The sequence below is a fragment of the Otolemur garnettii genome, unplaced genomic scaffold, assembly GCF_000181295.1.
Source record: "Otolemur garnettii isolate 467f Iridium unplaced genomic scaffold, OtoGar3 scaffold00001, whole genome shotgun sequence".
NCBI classification, from domain to species: Eukaryota; Metazoa; Chordata; class Mammalia; order Primates; family Galagidae; genus Otolemur; species Otolemur garnettii.
In genome coordinates this window covers 48,726,562-48,743,763 of record NW_003852396.1, presented here as the reverse complement: position 1 = coordinate 48,743,763, position 17,202 = coordinate 48,726,562, and the positions used below count along the sequence as shown (strand labels likewise).

Below are 17,202 nucleotides of genomic sequence, written 5' to 3'. Positions count from 1 at the left end.
CACCCCCCACCTCCCACCCCAACCAACCTTAAATGAAAAGGTATTCCCACTCATTTATGGCCTGTATAATTCTTGGCAGTTTGGGAAGAAAACTTTTGGCTTCCATTATCAACTCCACATTTATGTTGCATAGAATTTCATACATTTCAAAATTAGCCTAACTGTAGAAAAAGGCAAAATGGAAGCATTTCAGACAAAGCCCTAAATGAGTACAAAGTCACTTTGCCAGATGTGAGTGACACGAACGTAAAAATATGACTGACACGAGTGATGGGCACGTGAGACAACCCTGCTTCCCGAAACGTTAGGAAGGACACTGAGTTGTGACTCATACGAGGGCTACGCAACTTGAAACCACCGTTCACCGGTCAGGCTGCGCCAGGCACAGAGGTCTCGGGTCTGAGCCTGGACCCAGTGGGAGGGAAGTCTGCAGGACAGGGGAGAAGAGAGGATGTCACGGAACAAATCAAAAAGGTTCCAAATGCTATTGGCAGGTGTCTACTCACTAGGGGACTGGGAAAACTGCCCACCGGGAGGAATCCCTTTTACCTCCTCCCAAATTCACAGTACTGGAGTATAAGGTCATTGCTGGGAGACAAATGGTCTGATAAGGGCTGCCCTTCAGGTTTACCAGAAGTCTCAGGGCTTGGCCCCCTGGTCACAGGCTAAACACATGGTTTCGAAGTTTTATTAAAAACAAAAACGGAACGAGACACACTCACACCTGGATGATTAACGAAGGCTATGCAGGATCATCTGAGTTTGCTGAGATTAAAGCAAGGGTCATGTTGAAACCAGTTAGTGGGACACATCTCCCCGCTCCCACTGAAGAGGAGGAACACCGTGTCATCCACAGTGACGTGAGCAGTTTCGGGTCAAACTCTCGTGGTAAGAAAACAAACAAACAAACAAACAAAATGCCTAGAGGCAAACCTTCAGAAATGGAAATGCAGAAGATGGAATTAAAAACCCTGATTAATTAACACAGACGCCCTCGCTGGGGTCTGATAGAAACTCTCCTTATAAAACAGAAATGAACAACTCAAAAGATTTACCACGCTTCTGAAAGAAAACACCAGTACGTTGAAGACGCAGACTGGGTTTCTACGAGGGCAAGTCCCAGCAGTGTCACGTAGGAACATTTGCCTTTCCCGCATGAGGCAGATCATCGTCCAGTCAGGTCGTTAGTTGGAGACTGATAAGAACCTAAAAAATGGATTTTTTTTTCCTTTTTCTTTTTCCCATGGTCATGCACCCACACAGATGAATCTCTTGGATGAGAAAAGTCACAGCAACTTGAGTTCTGCTAATGAACTTTTTAGCCCTGTTTGTTTTGATGGGGGGGGGGGAATAAAAGGAAGAAAGGAACCCAAAACCCGGCAGAGACGACACTCATGGAAATGAACACGGTTAGTACAAAACCAGTAAGGCATCACTTTGGGAAGGGCAGCACCAAAGAGGTCAGGCAAGGCTTGTCCAGACGGGGCTCCGGGGGGCGGCGGCCACCCCACCCTTGCTGAGCTGCGTCACGTCACGTTGGTTCTGAGGAAAAGTGCAAGTCTGCTGTGAGGGGACCTCATCACCCCGCCTGGGGCTGGGGCTGGGATGCCTGAGGGGTCGACGTGTGTTTTCAACCCTCAAGACAAGGAGGAAAGGCAAGGTCCATGGCTCACCCACGTGTCGAGGGCTGGGTCCTCACCCGCTGCGAGGGACGCAAATGTCCCCAGCCCCAGCAGGAGGAGGCGCGCGTGTCGGACGGTGAGGATGGAGGAGGAAAAACCGAAACGGAGCAGGACCAAACCGAAACTCAACTCCTGCGGCTCTCACTTTCACCAAAGGATTGACTCTGACCAGGAGGAGGAGGAGGGAGGAGAAAAATCTTCCCCCCAAAATCAATGCATCGGAAAGACAGAAACTCAACCTCATTTTAAAGGGGTAATCAGTTCTCCAAAGTAGAACAATTCTCACTACACACAGTGTTGGCAGAAAGAAAAAAAAACCTGATTCATTTATATCTAATAAGGACAGAGATGCATGCCGCCCTGCACTTAGACCGACCCACTCGCTGCCATGCTCGCGCCTTCACTCTCTTGTGGATTCGCCGGGGGCTGAGGGGCCTGACAGGGGTGGTCGAATTAGTACAGGCAAAATACCTCTCGGGTCAGGAGAGCACCATTTAGAAAAACGATAAAGCACGATTTCTTTTCTCCTAAGGTTTCCCTGCGTGGTAGCTCTGCGGTGTGTTGAGTGGACCAAAGCCAGCGCCGGGGTTAGCACCAGTTCCCTCAGTGACGTCGAGAGTGGGGTGGCGTGGCTGTGCGACCAGGGTCTGTGCCCAGGGGAGGCCCCGCTGTCTGCGTCTCCCCCGCTGCTCCATGCTCTTCTGTCTCTGGGCAGCTCAGGCCAGGGTGCTGTCTGGTTTCAGAGCTTCATGGGGGGTTCTCTTTATTGATTTTTTTTCTTTTCATTTCAACGGTGATGGTCGTTTCCCGAGAAGTATCTTCAGTGTCTTAGGGAGGTCACAGCAACAAGGCAAAAACAATAATTAAAGTAAAACAGAAGGTAGTGCAGGTCTCACTGTGGGGGGCAGCGGCGCCCAGGCGGTGGCCTGGGACGCCTGCACCCAGGTGGAGGCTGACGGACAGGGCCCTTGGTATCCCTGCAGCGCTGGGGCTGCGGCCGGGGGCTGGCTCAGGAAGTCATCTTCAGGACGATGTGGGGGGTGCAGGTGGAATGGGGCAGGGAGAAGGGGGGCAGGCTCCACGGCTGGCCCCCGTCACAGGGTCGACTCTAAGGATGAGTCCAGGATGTCGTCGTGATGGCTGTTACTGTTGGAGTCGCTGTCATAGCTCTGGGGGCTGGAGTAGTTGGCTGCCTCCTGGAGTCTCATCAGCATGTTCATCTGAGGGAGGGGAGAGAAGAAGTATGAGCAGCTCTCAGTCTGGGTAGCCGCCCGCCCTGGCCTCTGAGCAGCTCAGGCCACCTCCTTCAGGCTCACCTAGGATTACAGCTCAGCACAGAGACTGCGGATGAGGACACCAACCAGGCTTCCAGAGTTCAGACTCTGACTCTCCCACTTACTAGCTGCGTGACCTTGGGGCCAAGTTACATAACTGTTTTTATGTTTTCTTCTTTCCTTTTTTTTTTTGATCACCATAATCTTGATCTCCTGGGCTCAAGCAATCCTCCCACCTCAGCCTCCTATGGGCTTGTTTCTTTATTGGTCAAATGTAAATAATAGTACCTGTCCTACGATGTTATGGTATGGGTTAAGTTTATATATATATGATAAGTATATATACATATTTCCATTATATATATATATATATATACACACACACACACACACACACATATATATATCATGGAAAACATAATAGAAGGTTCTGTATAAATATTATATTTATTTTTTATTTGGGAGGGGCATACCTGACCCCAGCATAGCCCTCAGCTTGGGTAAAGAGCACTGGTTGGCATCCCTGCTCCTGAGACAGGTGCTTCAGCAATGCTGATACCCTAAGCACACCCCCCCCCCACCTTTTGGTGAGCGTCAAGCCATGTGTACTGCTGGCTCTGAGCACAGGTCAGATTGGAGGCAACAGGGCTCGAGCTCCTGTCAGAGCTTTGCAGGAGGCAAGGGAGAACACCAACTACATGACCAGTTGAGTGCAGAGTGCAGAGGGGTCTGGACCATGACTCAGGCTCCTTGAGCAAGTTACCTAAAGTCTCTGAGCCAGCAGTTCCCTGTCTGGAGAACAGCAATGCCTATTTTTACAGGGAACAAAGTGACATAATGTGTTTTAAACCCTTAGGAGAGGGGCTGGCCTGGAACATAGTAAGTACTTAATAAATGTGATGTTATCATCATCTAACTTAAAGAGTCTAGAGACAGAGTTCTTCCTTGGTTTATATTCTATTGGTGGTTTGCTTGGGAGTGGGAGCAGAGAAAAACTACTTTTACTTATAACTATAAACTATGTGCATTTTGTATTTTATATAGCAATAAAGTTAGGAGATGGGGCCTTTCTGGGCTACAGTCAAGAAGTGCTGCAGATGGGCATAGAATCCAGTTGCTTCCTGGCTGGCTGTCCCTCGTGGCTGGTTTGCAGTCCACCCAGATGAGCCAGGCCACAGAAGCACCACTGCCTGGGGTCCATCTGCACAGCGATAACCAGGGGGGAGATGGAGCTGAAGTATAATGGACAATCCTTAACATCTGGGACAATCCTTGGCATCTTATTTATTCACTCATCAAACATTCCCAGCAAATCCATAGTACATGGTTCTAGCGCAAAAACATGTCAGTCCCGTTCTCATGACGGTCTCAGCTTCATGAGGGAGAGAGATGAACAAATCTTAATACTGGGATTATTATAACAGAGACCCATGGCTCTAGGCAGAAAGAACAGGGCTTGGGAAAAATAACAAATATCTAACTTAGTAAAAGAGATGGCTGGACTGTCACAGGTCACTTCTGAGGGTCTGGGGTTAAAGGGAGAATTCTCTGTCACTGTTCCAAGAACCCTAGGTCTTACCTAAGCATCCCTAACAAGTAAAAGTAGTTTCTCTCCCCTCCTACTATAAACATCACTGGCCAAGAAAAGCCTGTCTGGGGATGGGCTAGCCATTCTTTCTTCTACATAGCTTAAATACTATCTTCATGAAGTTAAGACCTCATGAGCTTGCTCCCGCCCAAAATACCCCCATGACCTTGGCTTTCCGCAATGAGAAATGGCTGTTTAAAGTACTCTTCTTTCCTCTGTAAGACCACTGTGGTAAATGGCACATGGCAACACGAGCAATAAACCCTTTAAAAGTACAGTTCCTGCTAAAATCCTGCACGAGACCACAGTTACATCCCACCAGTCGGTAGGATGGCAGACAACCCAGATCGCCTATTATTTTTTTTTCTATCTAGTAAATTGATTAGCTCCCAGGGATAGACAGTGAATCATTTGTCTTTTGATCCTGCAGTGTCTCTTATGAATATTTTCTTTCATTAGTTAATGCAAAACATACTCTCTGTTGTGTTTTCCTTTTTGTCATGGCTGCCAAGGAGTCTTGAGGCTAAATTTAAGGCATGATAACAGTCGTTTAACCACGGGAGATTTTGGTGTATTTGCTTCCTCCTTCTGGCTTTGATTGGTGAGGTCTAATTTAGCAGTGTAACTAAGAACAGGTCTTCTACTGGTAGAGAGTACTGTAATCTATTAGAAATGCTATTGTTACCGGCCCAGGCGCTTCTTAAAGGGCCTTTATTGCACTGGGGATGGCGGGGTCGATAAGCTGAAGCCGCACAAAGACTTCACTCATCTCCCTGGCTGTGGCATCCTTCTCCTTGGCTGTGGGATCCCTACTCAGGCCCTCTTGCCCTCCATGAGTCCTGAGTCCCTTCTGCTCTTAAACTGCTCCCTACCTGTCAGGCAGTCCCCGGGTCACGAACATCTGACTGACGTGTGACCTGCACTTATGAAGGAAACTTCTACAGGTAATAGGTAAATGTATCTGTTCCAACTTAGGTGCAAATTCCAATTAAGAACAAACCTACAGAACCCATCCCGTTTGTAACCCAGGGACCTGCCTGTACTCCTGATCATTTGGCTTGGGCTTCTGGTCTTTTTTTTTTTTTTTTTTTTTTTTTGAGACAGAGCCTCAAGCTGTCCCCCTGGGTAGAGTGTCCTGGTATCACAGCTCACAGCAACTTCCAACTCCTGGGCTCAAGCGAGTCTCCTGCCTTAGCCTCCCAAGTAGCTGGGACCACAGGCGCCCGCCACAACGCCCGGCTATTTTTTGGTTGCAGCCGTCATTGTTGTTTTGGCAGGGTCAGGCTGGATTCGAACCCACCACCTTAGGTGTATGTGGCTGGCACCTTAGCCACTTGAGCCACAGGCGCCAAGCCTGGACTTCTGGTCTTTAGCAATCTCTTCCTCTGTTCAGTTATTAGTGGAAGAGATCAAAAGATCAGTGTAATACTTGATAAAGGTGGGATCACAAAGCAGAAGGCAGAGAGCAGTGTGGAGACAATAGGTACAGGAACATTTTAGGGGGGAAATCAAGTTCTTAACTTTTTACCTAATAGGTATCAGAAAAAAAATTCAGAGAGGCTAACCATGAAAGAAAATGATGGCAAAATGGTCCTAATCTTGGGGTGGATCCAGGTTAGGCTTAGTCACCTTCACATTCCCAGAGTGCCTTGCATCATGCCCAATATACAGTAAGCACTCAATGAATGCTGAGGTGCCCTGGGAGCTGAGGACTCACCAGCGGGTCTCCTTCAGCATCACTGGGGGGCACTTGTTTGCTTGTTGACCCCTCCCGAGGCATGGAGTAGCCATCAAAGCCGACATCCTCAGGCCGTAGCTGCAGGAGGGGAGGCCACTCGTGCTGCTGCGGGCTGGCTGCCCACGGATAGGTGTCCATCACCCACTTGGCGGGATCCTCCCACGGGGTGCGCCGTCCATAGAGCTGAAAACAGGCAGAGAAGGAACAGTCTGGAAGTAGGCCAAGACCTCTCTTACAGCCCCAATTTTGGAACTTTCTGAAAAAACGCCCCAAGCTCAGCATTATACCTCTTCCCTTGATGGAGGAATTCCACTTCTGGAATTCTAGCCTAAGGATGCCATCCAAGATGCAGACAGTTCAAGGTGCTAAGACCAAAGGCAGCATAACCTACTGGTCAAGAGCACAGACTGTGGAGTCAGGCTAATCTGGGTTCCCAGCCTATCTCTACCACTGACTCACTGTATACCTAAACTCTGAGCCATGGTAACCCAATTTGAAAAATTGGCTCTGGGGAAAAAAACCAACTATCTATCTGACTTGAAGCCTTTGCCAATTTCCACGGTGTGAATACTCTCACCACAACTGATTTCAAACTATCAACATGATGTCACTGAAATAGAATCGGAAGGAGGCACTGCTGGCTTTCAGCTGCCAGCTCTAGTCTCCCGCTAGGCACACGCACCAGAGACCACCTCCCACATGAGTCAGGTGGTGGCCACTGGGCAGGCAGGGAGGAGTCACAAGTGGCCCTGGCTCAATAAAACCCTATTTCTTGAGGTTGGTCTGACTCTGAGAGCCCCTCTGTGGACTCGCTTGTCACTTTCAAAGCAGCTACTTGCTAAGAGAGGTTGCCCGATGGTAGTGGGATTGTGAGTGCTTGTCCTTTGTCATGTATTTCTCAAAACTGTCCACAGTAACTAACTGGCTCTTAAAACAGTCAACTGTGTTATCACCACGCCTCCAAGCTCCCTCCCTCCCTCCCCTCCTGTCTTTACAACTGTGAGGCCAAGCTCTTTTTCTTTCTAATGATAAAATGATTTAGTGACCCTTGCTGGCCATTTTGAGAAACGTATATATTCTTTAATAGGCTGCACCACTTCCCAAGGTGAGGCTCTCTCTGTTATGCAGCTACGTGTCATCTTACCATTCCTCTTGAGCAACACCACCACACCTTACAGCTCACGGCAGGCCAGGTACCGTGGGAAGCACTTTATGAGTATCTGTGTAGCCACCATGTGACTCCAAGAGGAAGTATTACTATCAGCCTAGGAGGCAGCCTAGAGAGGAGAGGAGCCAGAATGGAAACCACTGCTGTGCCCCATGTGGCAGCCTGTGCTCATAGCCACAGCAGTGTCACCTGTGGTTCTGAAAAGCATCCCCTCTGCAGGAAGCCTCCGGGTGCCAAGAGCGAAGACTTCTGAACCACCATGGCTGCAGTAGGGCTCCAGGCTGCACCTAAACCTGGGCTGCAGGCCTGTCCATTTGCTCTCCTCACCCTCCCCAGGACCCCTACAGTGCAGAGGGGGCTCAGAACAAGATGCTGACAGCAGGACAGAGCTAAGCGGTGAACTGCCAAAATGATGCTTTTCTGAGTGGAAAAAGTGGGGGAAATCAAGGCCCAAAGAGCACAGCCAGCTGTGAAAGGTCACACAGCAGAGCACAGTTTGGACCTAGGACCCCAGTACCCTCGTCCCAGCCTCTTCCCTCCCTGCCCCTCCTGATTGACATGACTTTGAAGTACTCTATGGGCTGGAGACACAGGACTCAGTCTGAAGCTGTAAGATGCAGACCAGGCTCTTCACCAGACATTAGCACACTGGCCTGTGCCGGGCTCGCGCCCCTCAGTCCTCTATGTATCCCTGGCAGGGATGCTACCCTGGCACTGTCTCTCCGCAGGAGCGGCTGCCTCCTCCTCCACTCCAGACACACGGCCTCTTCAGACCTGCCCACTTGCCCAGATGCCAGCATCTCTCCTGTCCAGTGCTGGCCCTGTCTGCTGCTAAATCTTCCTAGACTCGGAACAGCAGTGAGTCCCAGGCCTGGGACTTCAGTCTGGCATTCAAGGTCTAGGGTCATTGGAAGGGTGTGTGTGTCTGTCTGTGTGTCAGGGCAGAAGAGAACACGGAAGCCAGATACGACAGCCTGTGGCCGTTCCAGATTAGATACATTCTTGCAGTTTTTAGAAGCTCCCCTCCAAGAACTTTCCCTATGGAACTAGGCTGCCCTTCCCAAACCAGACTTCACCTGAGGCTGAAACAAACCCCTCTCTGACAGCCACGGCTCTGTCTCTACTCCCAGGCCAGATGAGGACACACTTGGGGCTGCAGAACCACAGGGCCTAGAATGCTTGCAGCTCAGCAAGTCCTCAGAGATTATCTGGCCCAGCAGTTTTCAAACATTTGCTCTTCATTCCTGACCTCATCTGAGTAGTCTGGGGAACGTTTAGGCTTCACGGAAACTAGCCTTAAAAACACCCTTCTAGTCTAAACTTTTCAATGAGCAGCTGGGGAACCTGATGCCTAGAGATGGGAGACTCGCCCAAGGTCTCAGAATCAGCTGGATCACCTGGCCGATGGTCCCATGCTCATTCCCCCCACCCGATTCCCATTTCCTGAGGCACCAGGCCTGTCCTGGGCACAGAGGCTTCTGTAGACATTAGACACTTTGGCCAGTGTTTCTAATGACAACTCAAAATGGTGAACAAGACTAGGGACCGAGTCATAAGACAGACGCACATTAGGCAGAGGCTACCATCATCTGCAAGAACAGAAAATTTTTACAAGCCTTCCCAGTTGTCACTGGGCGTGTTCCAGTCTGGCTGATGAATGGCTGTGTAAGACTATGGCAAGCAAAGGAAATATCATGAAACTCCTTGGCTCCACTGTAGGGCCCTGAGGACAGCTGCAGAGACAGCTAAATGACAGACAAGTGGAGGCAAGACCCACTATCCCTGAGGCAGGGAAGGAAGCTGGCATCCCCACTGGGTCAAGAAGAACAGGAATGGGACAACAGGAAGCCAAGATCTGGGCCACTGTGAGCCTTCTGACTCTGGGATGTGTGGGGCTTCTGGGAGCACACATACACCATGCAAGGACATGCCAAGGTACACATTCAGGAAGCTTCTCCACACATGTGCGTACACACAAAAATTAATCTTAGGATTCTGGCACCTAAACTTGCAATGCCACCGACATCCACCAGGGGGTGACACCACACTTCCTCCAGGCATGGATGCAACCCTTGGAAGGGCTGCCGGGGGCCATCCTTAACCTCCTGATTCTAGTAGGTCTTCCTATGAACCCACCAAGTCCATACTACCATGGGCAGCCCCCCTTCCCGCCTCCCCCTGAGTGATAGCCCTGTCAGGACCCATTCTAGGGACTCCCCCTCTACTCAGCTACAATCTTGGCCAAGGGATTACTTGGTCTAAACTGTGCTCATGGCACCTACCTGGGTTAGTTGAGGAGTGAGAGATGCCATACTGTACAGCCCAGCATACAGTAAGCATGGATTACTGTAGCGCCAAAGACAATAGGGACTTTTAATTATTTCTCGAATTAAAACATCCTTTTGTCAAAGGAAACCATATGTAGAATTCCACTACATAAGACATTTCACTGCCTGAGCCACCTGAGGCTTCTCAAGGATTTATGCAGGGCCTCAGGGCAGCCTGAAGACAGCACAAGCAGCCAAGGGGTCAACTAATCCTGGGCTCCAACACTTGTTCCATCCTACCTTGCCAAGGGACCTTGGTGATGTCTGTAAGATACTTACTAGGCCGTTAGAACTAAATGAGATTGTGTGTGTCAGCCTTTAGCACAGCAGCTGGCAAGTAGCAGGCCCTCAATAAATGTCAGCAAACATTCCTTCAAAACCAGAGGCAGGAAGAACACAGCAGGCTTCTGCATGAATTAGCAGATTCCACGAGGTCTCCTGGGCCCACTGGGATGATGAGGTCACAGGACTGGGGTGGGGTGGCTTGCTTCTGAGCCACTTAGTAGGATGTGAACGCTGGCTGCCCTCCTCTGCTACTCTATACTCTTGGAAGACTGTCCTTTAAATGACCTCATGGCACAGGGAAGCAATAGCTTTTCCTGCCTCACACTGAACTGGTGAGTCTCCAGATTATAGCATGTCTCTGCTCCCTGCCCCAGATGGGCTTTTGCACAGCCATCCCCAAGTCCATTCAACCCGTGGCCTCACCCTATCTTAGTGGGAAGGAGGCTCAGTGTTCCTCTATGATAAACTCCATCAGCACCCTCTCCAAGATAGAAAAGGAAATCTCTTCCCATCCAGCTGACACCACCTTCACAGCCATGCTCAGAAGTCTTCTAGGTGTAGGTCCAAAGGGGCAAGGCCCTGGTACTGCCAACCACTGGTCACCACCAAGGGGCCTGCTGATGTGCAGTACAGGCTGGAACTTGGACAGGCTCCCCGTCCCAGTTATGCCTCTATGGGCAGGGGAGGCCTTTGCTCAGCAGAGCCTGTGAGTTCTTCTAAGTGACTCTGAAATCACTCCCCTTCCCTCACCAGAAGATACATTTGGAGTAAAGAGGAAGTAAGTGGGAGAACTTAGAGGTCAGAGGCAAACAGTGCACCTCCTCTGCTTCTCTAGCACAGCTAGGGATTCCCGGAGGTAACGGGCATCTCATAGCCCTGGAGGCCACTGATGGAGAACAGGCTGAAATGAGACAGACTGTAAGAATCCAGCATGTGGGGGATGCTTCCACTGGCCCCCTAAAATAGGAACAACTGGGTGGCTGTTTAAGTTTGTGGTAGCAACCCATCTGATTAAAAACTAAATTGTGGTTAATCTACCCAGGCCTGTGACTTTATCTACCTAGGGAGATTCTCCTGCAAAGATCTAAAATTGTTCATGCCTTCTTTTATGAAAGCAACATTTAGTAAGAGTCCTACTAACCAATGATTTGGGGCTGGCCAAGGATTGCCTACCTTCTTGCTTTTCTCTGCCTTCACAACCCACTTGTCCTTTAACACAGCAGTTTGAATTTGCTGCATGTGTTCCTTAGCTCAATGAGATACCTGTCACAGAGGCAGGATGGCCTTCTTTTCATGTTCTTTTTGTCCTGAAGACCATCATTACTGCTACATGTATAGATAAAAGCAGTTAAATATTCCCCAGGTCCAGCCAAATGAACAGAAACGACAAACGCAGACAGAAACAACTTGTACCGTGACACACGGGCATGTGGGTACACAGCGCTCCCGCACCCTCCCAGGTCCACAACAGCACCTTGTGTCTCCCGCTGCCCAGTACTCAGTAAACAAAGAAGCCCTTGGAAACCTGGCTGTAACAATGGCTTCCGGCTCAGACAGCCAGGCACGATGCCTGATAATTACTCACTGTGAGTATGGAAAGCCTTCGGAACTTCTTAGGGTGCCTCAAGGCTCAACAATAAAACCGTCCCAAGCTCTGATTTAACAGTAAGCTCCTAGTTAAACCCTGGGCTGAGTGAAAAGCGGAGAATTTGTTTTCCAGCTGTTGTCAGCCAGGTGGGACTTGGAGCTTTAAGAGCCCGAAGGTCACCTGTGCGTGGTCCTGATGTCAGAGAGTGAGTGCCACGGGGCCTGAGGGCTAAGAGCCTGGAGTTTGATCCAGAAGGTGAGGATTCGAATTCCAGACCCTTTGAATTTCACTTTTATAACCCTAGGCATGTCGTTTATTCTCTTTGCGCCTCAATTTTTCTCTCTTATAAAATAGAGACAAAAATTCTCTGTCCAAGTCTCAGGACTAATGCAGAGTTTAAACTAATAAAAGATAGGAGATACTTATAAACTGTGAAGTGCTATCTTCACGTATGGTTCCCCTTCTTGTGCACGGACTATGCTGAGCACTTCATCACCACACTTTCCTTTAATCCTTGCAACATCTCTTCGCGTCAGAATATCAGTGAGGGCACCGAGGCACAGCAGTTTGCTGGGGTCACACAGCTCATAAGCAGCAGAGCCGGGATTTGCAGCCCAGCATTTCTGTACTGTGCCAGACTGATAATCTGGCAGGTGAGAGACGGTCACTTCATGTCAGTCCAGTTCTTAAGGGGGAGATAAAGACAACTCATCTGTGGAGTCCCCTCGACTTTAGGAAGCCAGCAGGGGGCCTGCCTCTCACCTGGAGTCCTTCTCGGACGGCTTCTAGGAGATAGGGGATGATGGAGTAGTTCCATAAGTCAGTGAACCACACTCTTGAGCCATCCACGTCAATGGGGCACGACAGGAAGAGCCGGGGGCCTGCGGAGCACAGTGAAACACATTTGAGCTGAGGTGGGGATGGAGCTTGGGCATCAGGGGTAGCCATGGTCTGAGTGCCCTCAAGGGAAGGACCCCTGGGGTTCTGAGCCATGGCAGGTGGATGGCAGACTGTGCCTACAAAGGGCCATCCTGGCCAGGGCACAGAGGACAGCCATCCGGGAAGCTCCAGGAGTGTCACCTCCCCCTCAGCCCTCCCTTCCCTACCTGGCCTCCCACCTACCGATGGTGACATCTGAAGAGCTGTGAGCCTCCAGGAAGCGGTTGAGGTGATGCCAGACCTTGGGAATCCAGTCAATGATTTTCACCAGCTCCACATTCCGCACCCGCCCACTGATCTCCGTTTCCATGAGCTTCCTCCTCAGGAAGCGGCCCAGAAAACCCTTCACGGGCTCCGTGTGGTTGGCACAAAGCACCCACCTGGGGGAGGTCAGAACACTTTTTAAGATGCTGATGGTGATTGCTGACCTCAAGAGCCCAGGACGTTAGGAACAGAAGATGTGTATGCTAACACAAAAACAGGAATCATTCTGCACCAAACACTGTTCTAAACATCCCACATATATATTAACTCATGATTCTCAGGGTAACCCTATGATATAGACAGTATCACGGTGCCCATTTTACAGACAGAAATGCTGAGAAACAGACAGGTTATGGAAATTATTGCGGATGGAACAGACTGTTAATGGACAATCTAAGACTAGCATCAAGACAGTCTGGCTTCTGGCTTGGTGCCTGTAGCTCTGTGGTTAGGGCGCTAGCCAGATACAGGTTCAAACCCAGCCCCCTGAGCAGGAGCGGCAAGGCCTGCTAAAACAAACAAACAAGAAAACCAACAATGACAACAACAACAACAAAATAGCAGGCGCCTATAGTCTCAGCTAATTGGGAGGCAGAAGCAAGAGAATCACTTGAGCCCAAGAGTTTGAGGTTGCTGTGAGCTATGATGCTACAGCACTCTACTGAGGATGACATAGTGAGACTCTGTCTCAAAAAAAAAAAAAAAAGAGTCTGGCTCCAGAGTCTGGGCTCTAACCACTGGGTCACCTGCCCCTGTGCTTAGGGGTCAGGCTTGTACTATGGAAGTACGACAATGAGTGGGACATGGTCCTGTTCCCCAGGAGCTCACAGTCTGCTAAGTGAGGCAGACAAGGCGCAGATGAGATATGATGAAGCCTGTGGCAACCAGGCAGGGCTCCTCAGAGGAGGCGAGGTCTGGGCTGACAGTGGATGGCCGAGGGGGCCAGTAAGGAAAGTCAGTGGTGAATGCTGGGGTGTGGGGAGAGTGCTGGCTGCAACCTTTGCAAAGGCGTAGGAAATGGCATGGACATCTGGCAAAGTGAACTTGCCAGAAGTTCACTGTTCACTGAAGTTTAGACTTGGCCTGCCAACCCAGGGAGGCTGGATTTCATCCTGCAGGCAGAGGCGAGCTGGTGAAGAGCCATAAGCATGAGAGTTCTAAGGGCAGATGGGCACTGTGAATGCTCACTCTGTGCAGATGATGGCCCGTGAGGACCAAGCTATCGGCACACATACTGGTTAGAGAATGACGGCGATGACGGTATACGGGGTGATGATGTGGCAGTGGTGGGGGAAGAAGAGGGGACAGAAGCAGAGGCTTGAGGGCTATTTAGGGGAAAGCACAGATAAGACCAGAACAGCCCGAAGGCAGAGGGGAGCCAAACTCTCAGTGGGCTGCAGGAGTCATTCCTTAGACAACCGCATGCAGGTCCACTTTCAATGGATCTCCCTCAGAGATGCCCGCACAGCGGCCAGTGAAAATGAGCTGGGAGTCCCAGCTAGGAGACAGCTCCACACCCAACTCTGAGGGCCCTGGCAGGAGAGCTGGAGTCTGCTGAGATTAAGGGCAGAGCAAAGGGTGTCTAGCGATGCCAGGGCAAGCAGCCTGGCAAGCTGAGTTGGGCACTCCTTCCTCAGCCCTGAAAGCACTGATGAAAGCACTGATACAGGTGCTGCAGCAGGGAGGGGAAGACAAGCCAGCAAGGGGGCACAGGAGCTGGAACCCGAAGGGCCCTAATGCAGCTATGAGGGGACGTTTCTAAGCCAAGAGCTGTCACTGCTCATGTTCACTCGGGACAGAGACACACCGCTGGTAATGAGCAGGGGCAGCAAGGGTGAGTAGAGGCCCTGTCTAGAGCTACCTTCCCGACACTGCCACATGGGGCTCACAGAGACCTGGTTAAACTTTCGGCTCTGCCACTGACCTCACAGAGTTGCTCAAGTCTCTAAGCCCCAGTTTCCCTATTTTAAAGATTCTTTTATTTATTTATTTTTTTTTTGCAGTTTTTGACCAGGGCTAGGTTTGAACCCACCACCTCCAGTATGTGGGGCCGGCACCCTACTCCTTTGAGCCACAGGCACTGCCCAGTTTCCCTATTTGTAAACTGAGAATGATACAAAGTAGTTACATCCTCAAGAATGTAACTACTGGAGGTTGAAGTAAGGATTAAATGAATTAAACTGGGAAAAATAACCCAAAACCTAGCACAGAGCACACACTTAACTAAGGCTCTTCCACTCTCCCTTTCTGGCCCTCCTTTTTTGTGACTGCACACTTCATTGGCCAAGACAAGGGAACACTTACCTGAAGTTATGATGGAGCTGCAGGTTGGGGGTAGAAGAGGTAGCCTGGTTCATTGTGCCAATTATGTAAGGGCTGTGGGGGAAAGAAAGGAAAGCTTGAGTGCAAGGCGATCTAGTGAACACGGTGCTCACAGAGGCGGGTGGTGTCTGTGTCCAGGCAGGCGGGTGGCCCGCAGCCTCCCTGTCCAGGCCTGGCGTGCATGCACACTGCCCACCAGGTGGTGGCACGTCAGGGGTGGCACGCTCTCCCAGGGCTGTGAGGTCTGGAGGGGGCCTTTACCATTTGTGGTACTTGCAGTTGAGCAGCCCATTGAAGATCTCGCCCAGCGAGCTGACGTGGTGCAGGTTGTCCAGGATGATGACCAGGGGCATGTCCACAGCGTTGTTCTCACTGTTGCACTGATCGGCAAGATTGGACAGGTACTGGCGCAATTCCTGCAGAGCCCAGAGGGTGGGAGAGGACAAGTTGGCGAATGCACCCAGTGAAGACTCCCCTGCTCAGGGCCTTCACTGCGTCCAGGCCAGTGCAGGCAGAATGGCCCTTCACGCTGCCCTGCTGTGAGCACGTTCTGGGTGTCTGCCTGTTACAGGGCACAGGCTTGTGCTTGGGGAATGCGGGGTGGGTGTGGGATGAGTAAGCCTGGGTTCTGCCTTCTGGCATTTTCTAGATGACTGAGCCTCGGGCAAGAGCTCAGTGCTATGGAGACTCATACAGAAGTGGTTTTTAACTCCTGCTGTAATGCTTCTTTAGAAATGTCACTTTTCGTGCTATTTCTTATAATGCCAACCTCCCAGTGGGCTTGTGAAGAAGCTTCTGAGAGAAGTGCTCAGAATCCCTCTGTTGTGTGCCTTGGCATGAATGAGGGAAGGGCCTTGCTTGCTTTCCCCTGGAAGGACGCCCTCACACACAGCATGGGCAGCAACTGTACACTGCAGGCGGGAGCAGGGAAGGACTCTGCTTTTCAAGAAGCAGCGCTCTGTCCTCACAAGTGCCTAGGGCTAAGACGGTCTTATGCACTTTTGGTGCTTTGGTAGCACGTGCTTTAGATAAAGCTGAGCAGCAGAGGAGCCAGACCCCCGCCTGCTGACCAGTGCCACGTGGACACAACGCACAGTGCAGGGGGAGACGAGTCCGCACGCACCAGGGATCTGGGAAGGTCCTCTTGAAGAGGAAGCCTTTGAATTTAACCTTGATAATGTACAAGGCACTGGCTCAGCTGAGACTAGAACCCAGCTCAGGGTGCCTGGGTGAGGGATGCATGCCGGAAGAGGAGGAAAGAACGGGTACCAGGGGAAGAGATCGAAATGGTGAGGTAAGGACCTGCTGGGGAACTCAGGATGCCTGACCCATGATACTGTCATCATAACGATAGTTGGTGTCACTCAGAGCCGGCCAGAGATCTGTGGGCCTTACACACAGGAACTTTTGCAGCCTCCCTAATAGCCCTGTGAGGTGGGTACCATGATTATCTCCGTTTTACAGAGAGAGAGAAACTGAGGTACACAAAGATCAGGTGAGAGACTGCAGGGAGGCAAGCAGTGGGGTGGGTCTGACTCCGGTGCCTGCCCCAGTGTGGATCCTCAGCACAGGAGCATGTGGCCAGCCTGCTTGCACAGAGGTCACAGCTCCTCCACTTCCCACCAGCACACACTCCACCCTTGGCCTCACTAGGAGGTCAAGATATGGCTTGTTAGAAGCAGAAAAAGCTGAGCTTTTAATGTTACTGGTTCTGGGTATGTAATACTAGCACTCTGGGAGGCTAAAGTGGGTACACTGTTCTTGAGGCTGAAGTAAGGGTTAAGAGTTGCAAGCAGCTTCTTTGTCTTAAGAGTTCTAGACCAGCCTGAGCAGGACCCCATCTCTAAACATAGAAAAACTACCCAGGCGTCCTGGCAGGTGTCTGTAGTCCCAGCTACTTGGGAGGCTGAGGCAAGAGAATCACTTAAGCCCAAGAGTTTGAGGCTGCTGTAAGCTGTGATGCCACAGGACTCTATCTAGGGCAACAGAGTGAGACTATCACACACACACACACACAAAAAAAAAAA

At 50.6% G+C, this 17,202-nt stretch overlaps 1 protein-coding gene across 1 annotated transcript in view; it reads right to left on the bottom strand.

Moving 5' to 3' along the window:
- Positions 1–14: 14 nt before the first annotated feature.
- The window catches only part of NAV2 (neuron navigator 2), a 276,592-nt gene continuing 259,404 nt past the window's right edge, over positions 15–17,202 (bottom strand). Inside the window, exons 33-38 of the mRNA XM_023510001.1 lie at positions 15,437–15,591; positions 15,158–15,229; positions 12,773–12,969; positions 12,413–12,531; positions 6,262–6,465; positions 15–2,902 (exon numbers count right to left, since the gene is read on the bottom strand). Of these exons, the coding sequence (XP_023365769.1) occupies positions 2,777–2,902; positions 6,262–6,465; positions 12,413–12,531; positions 12,773–12,969; positions 15,158–15,229; positions 15,437–15,591 (873 nt within the window). The 3' untranslated portion in view covers positions 15–2,776. The remainder of the gene's footprint in view (positions 2,903–6,261; positions 6,466–12,412; positions 12,532–12,772; positions 12,970–15,157; positions 15,230–15,436; positions 15,592–17,202) is intronic.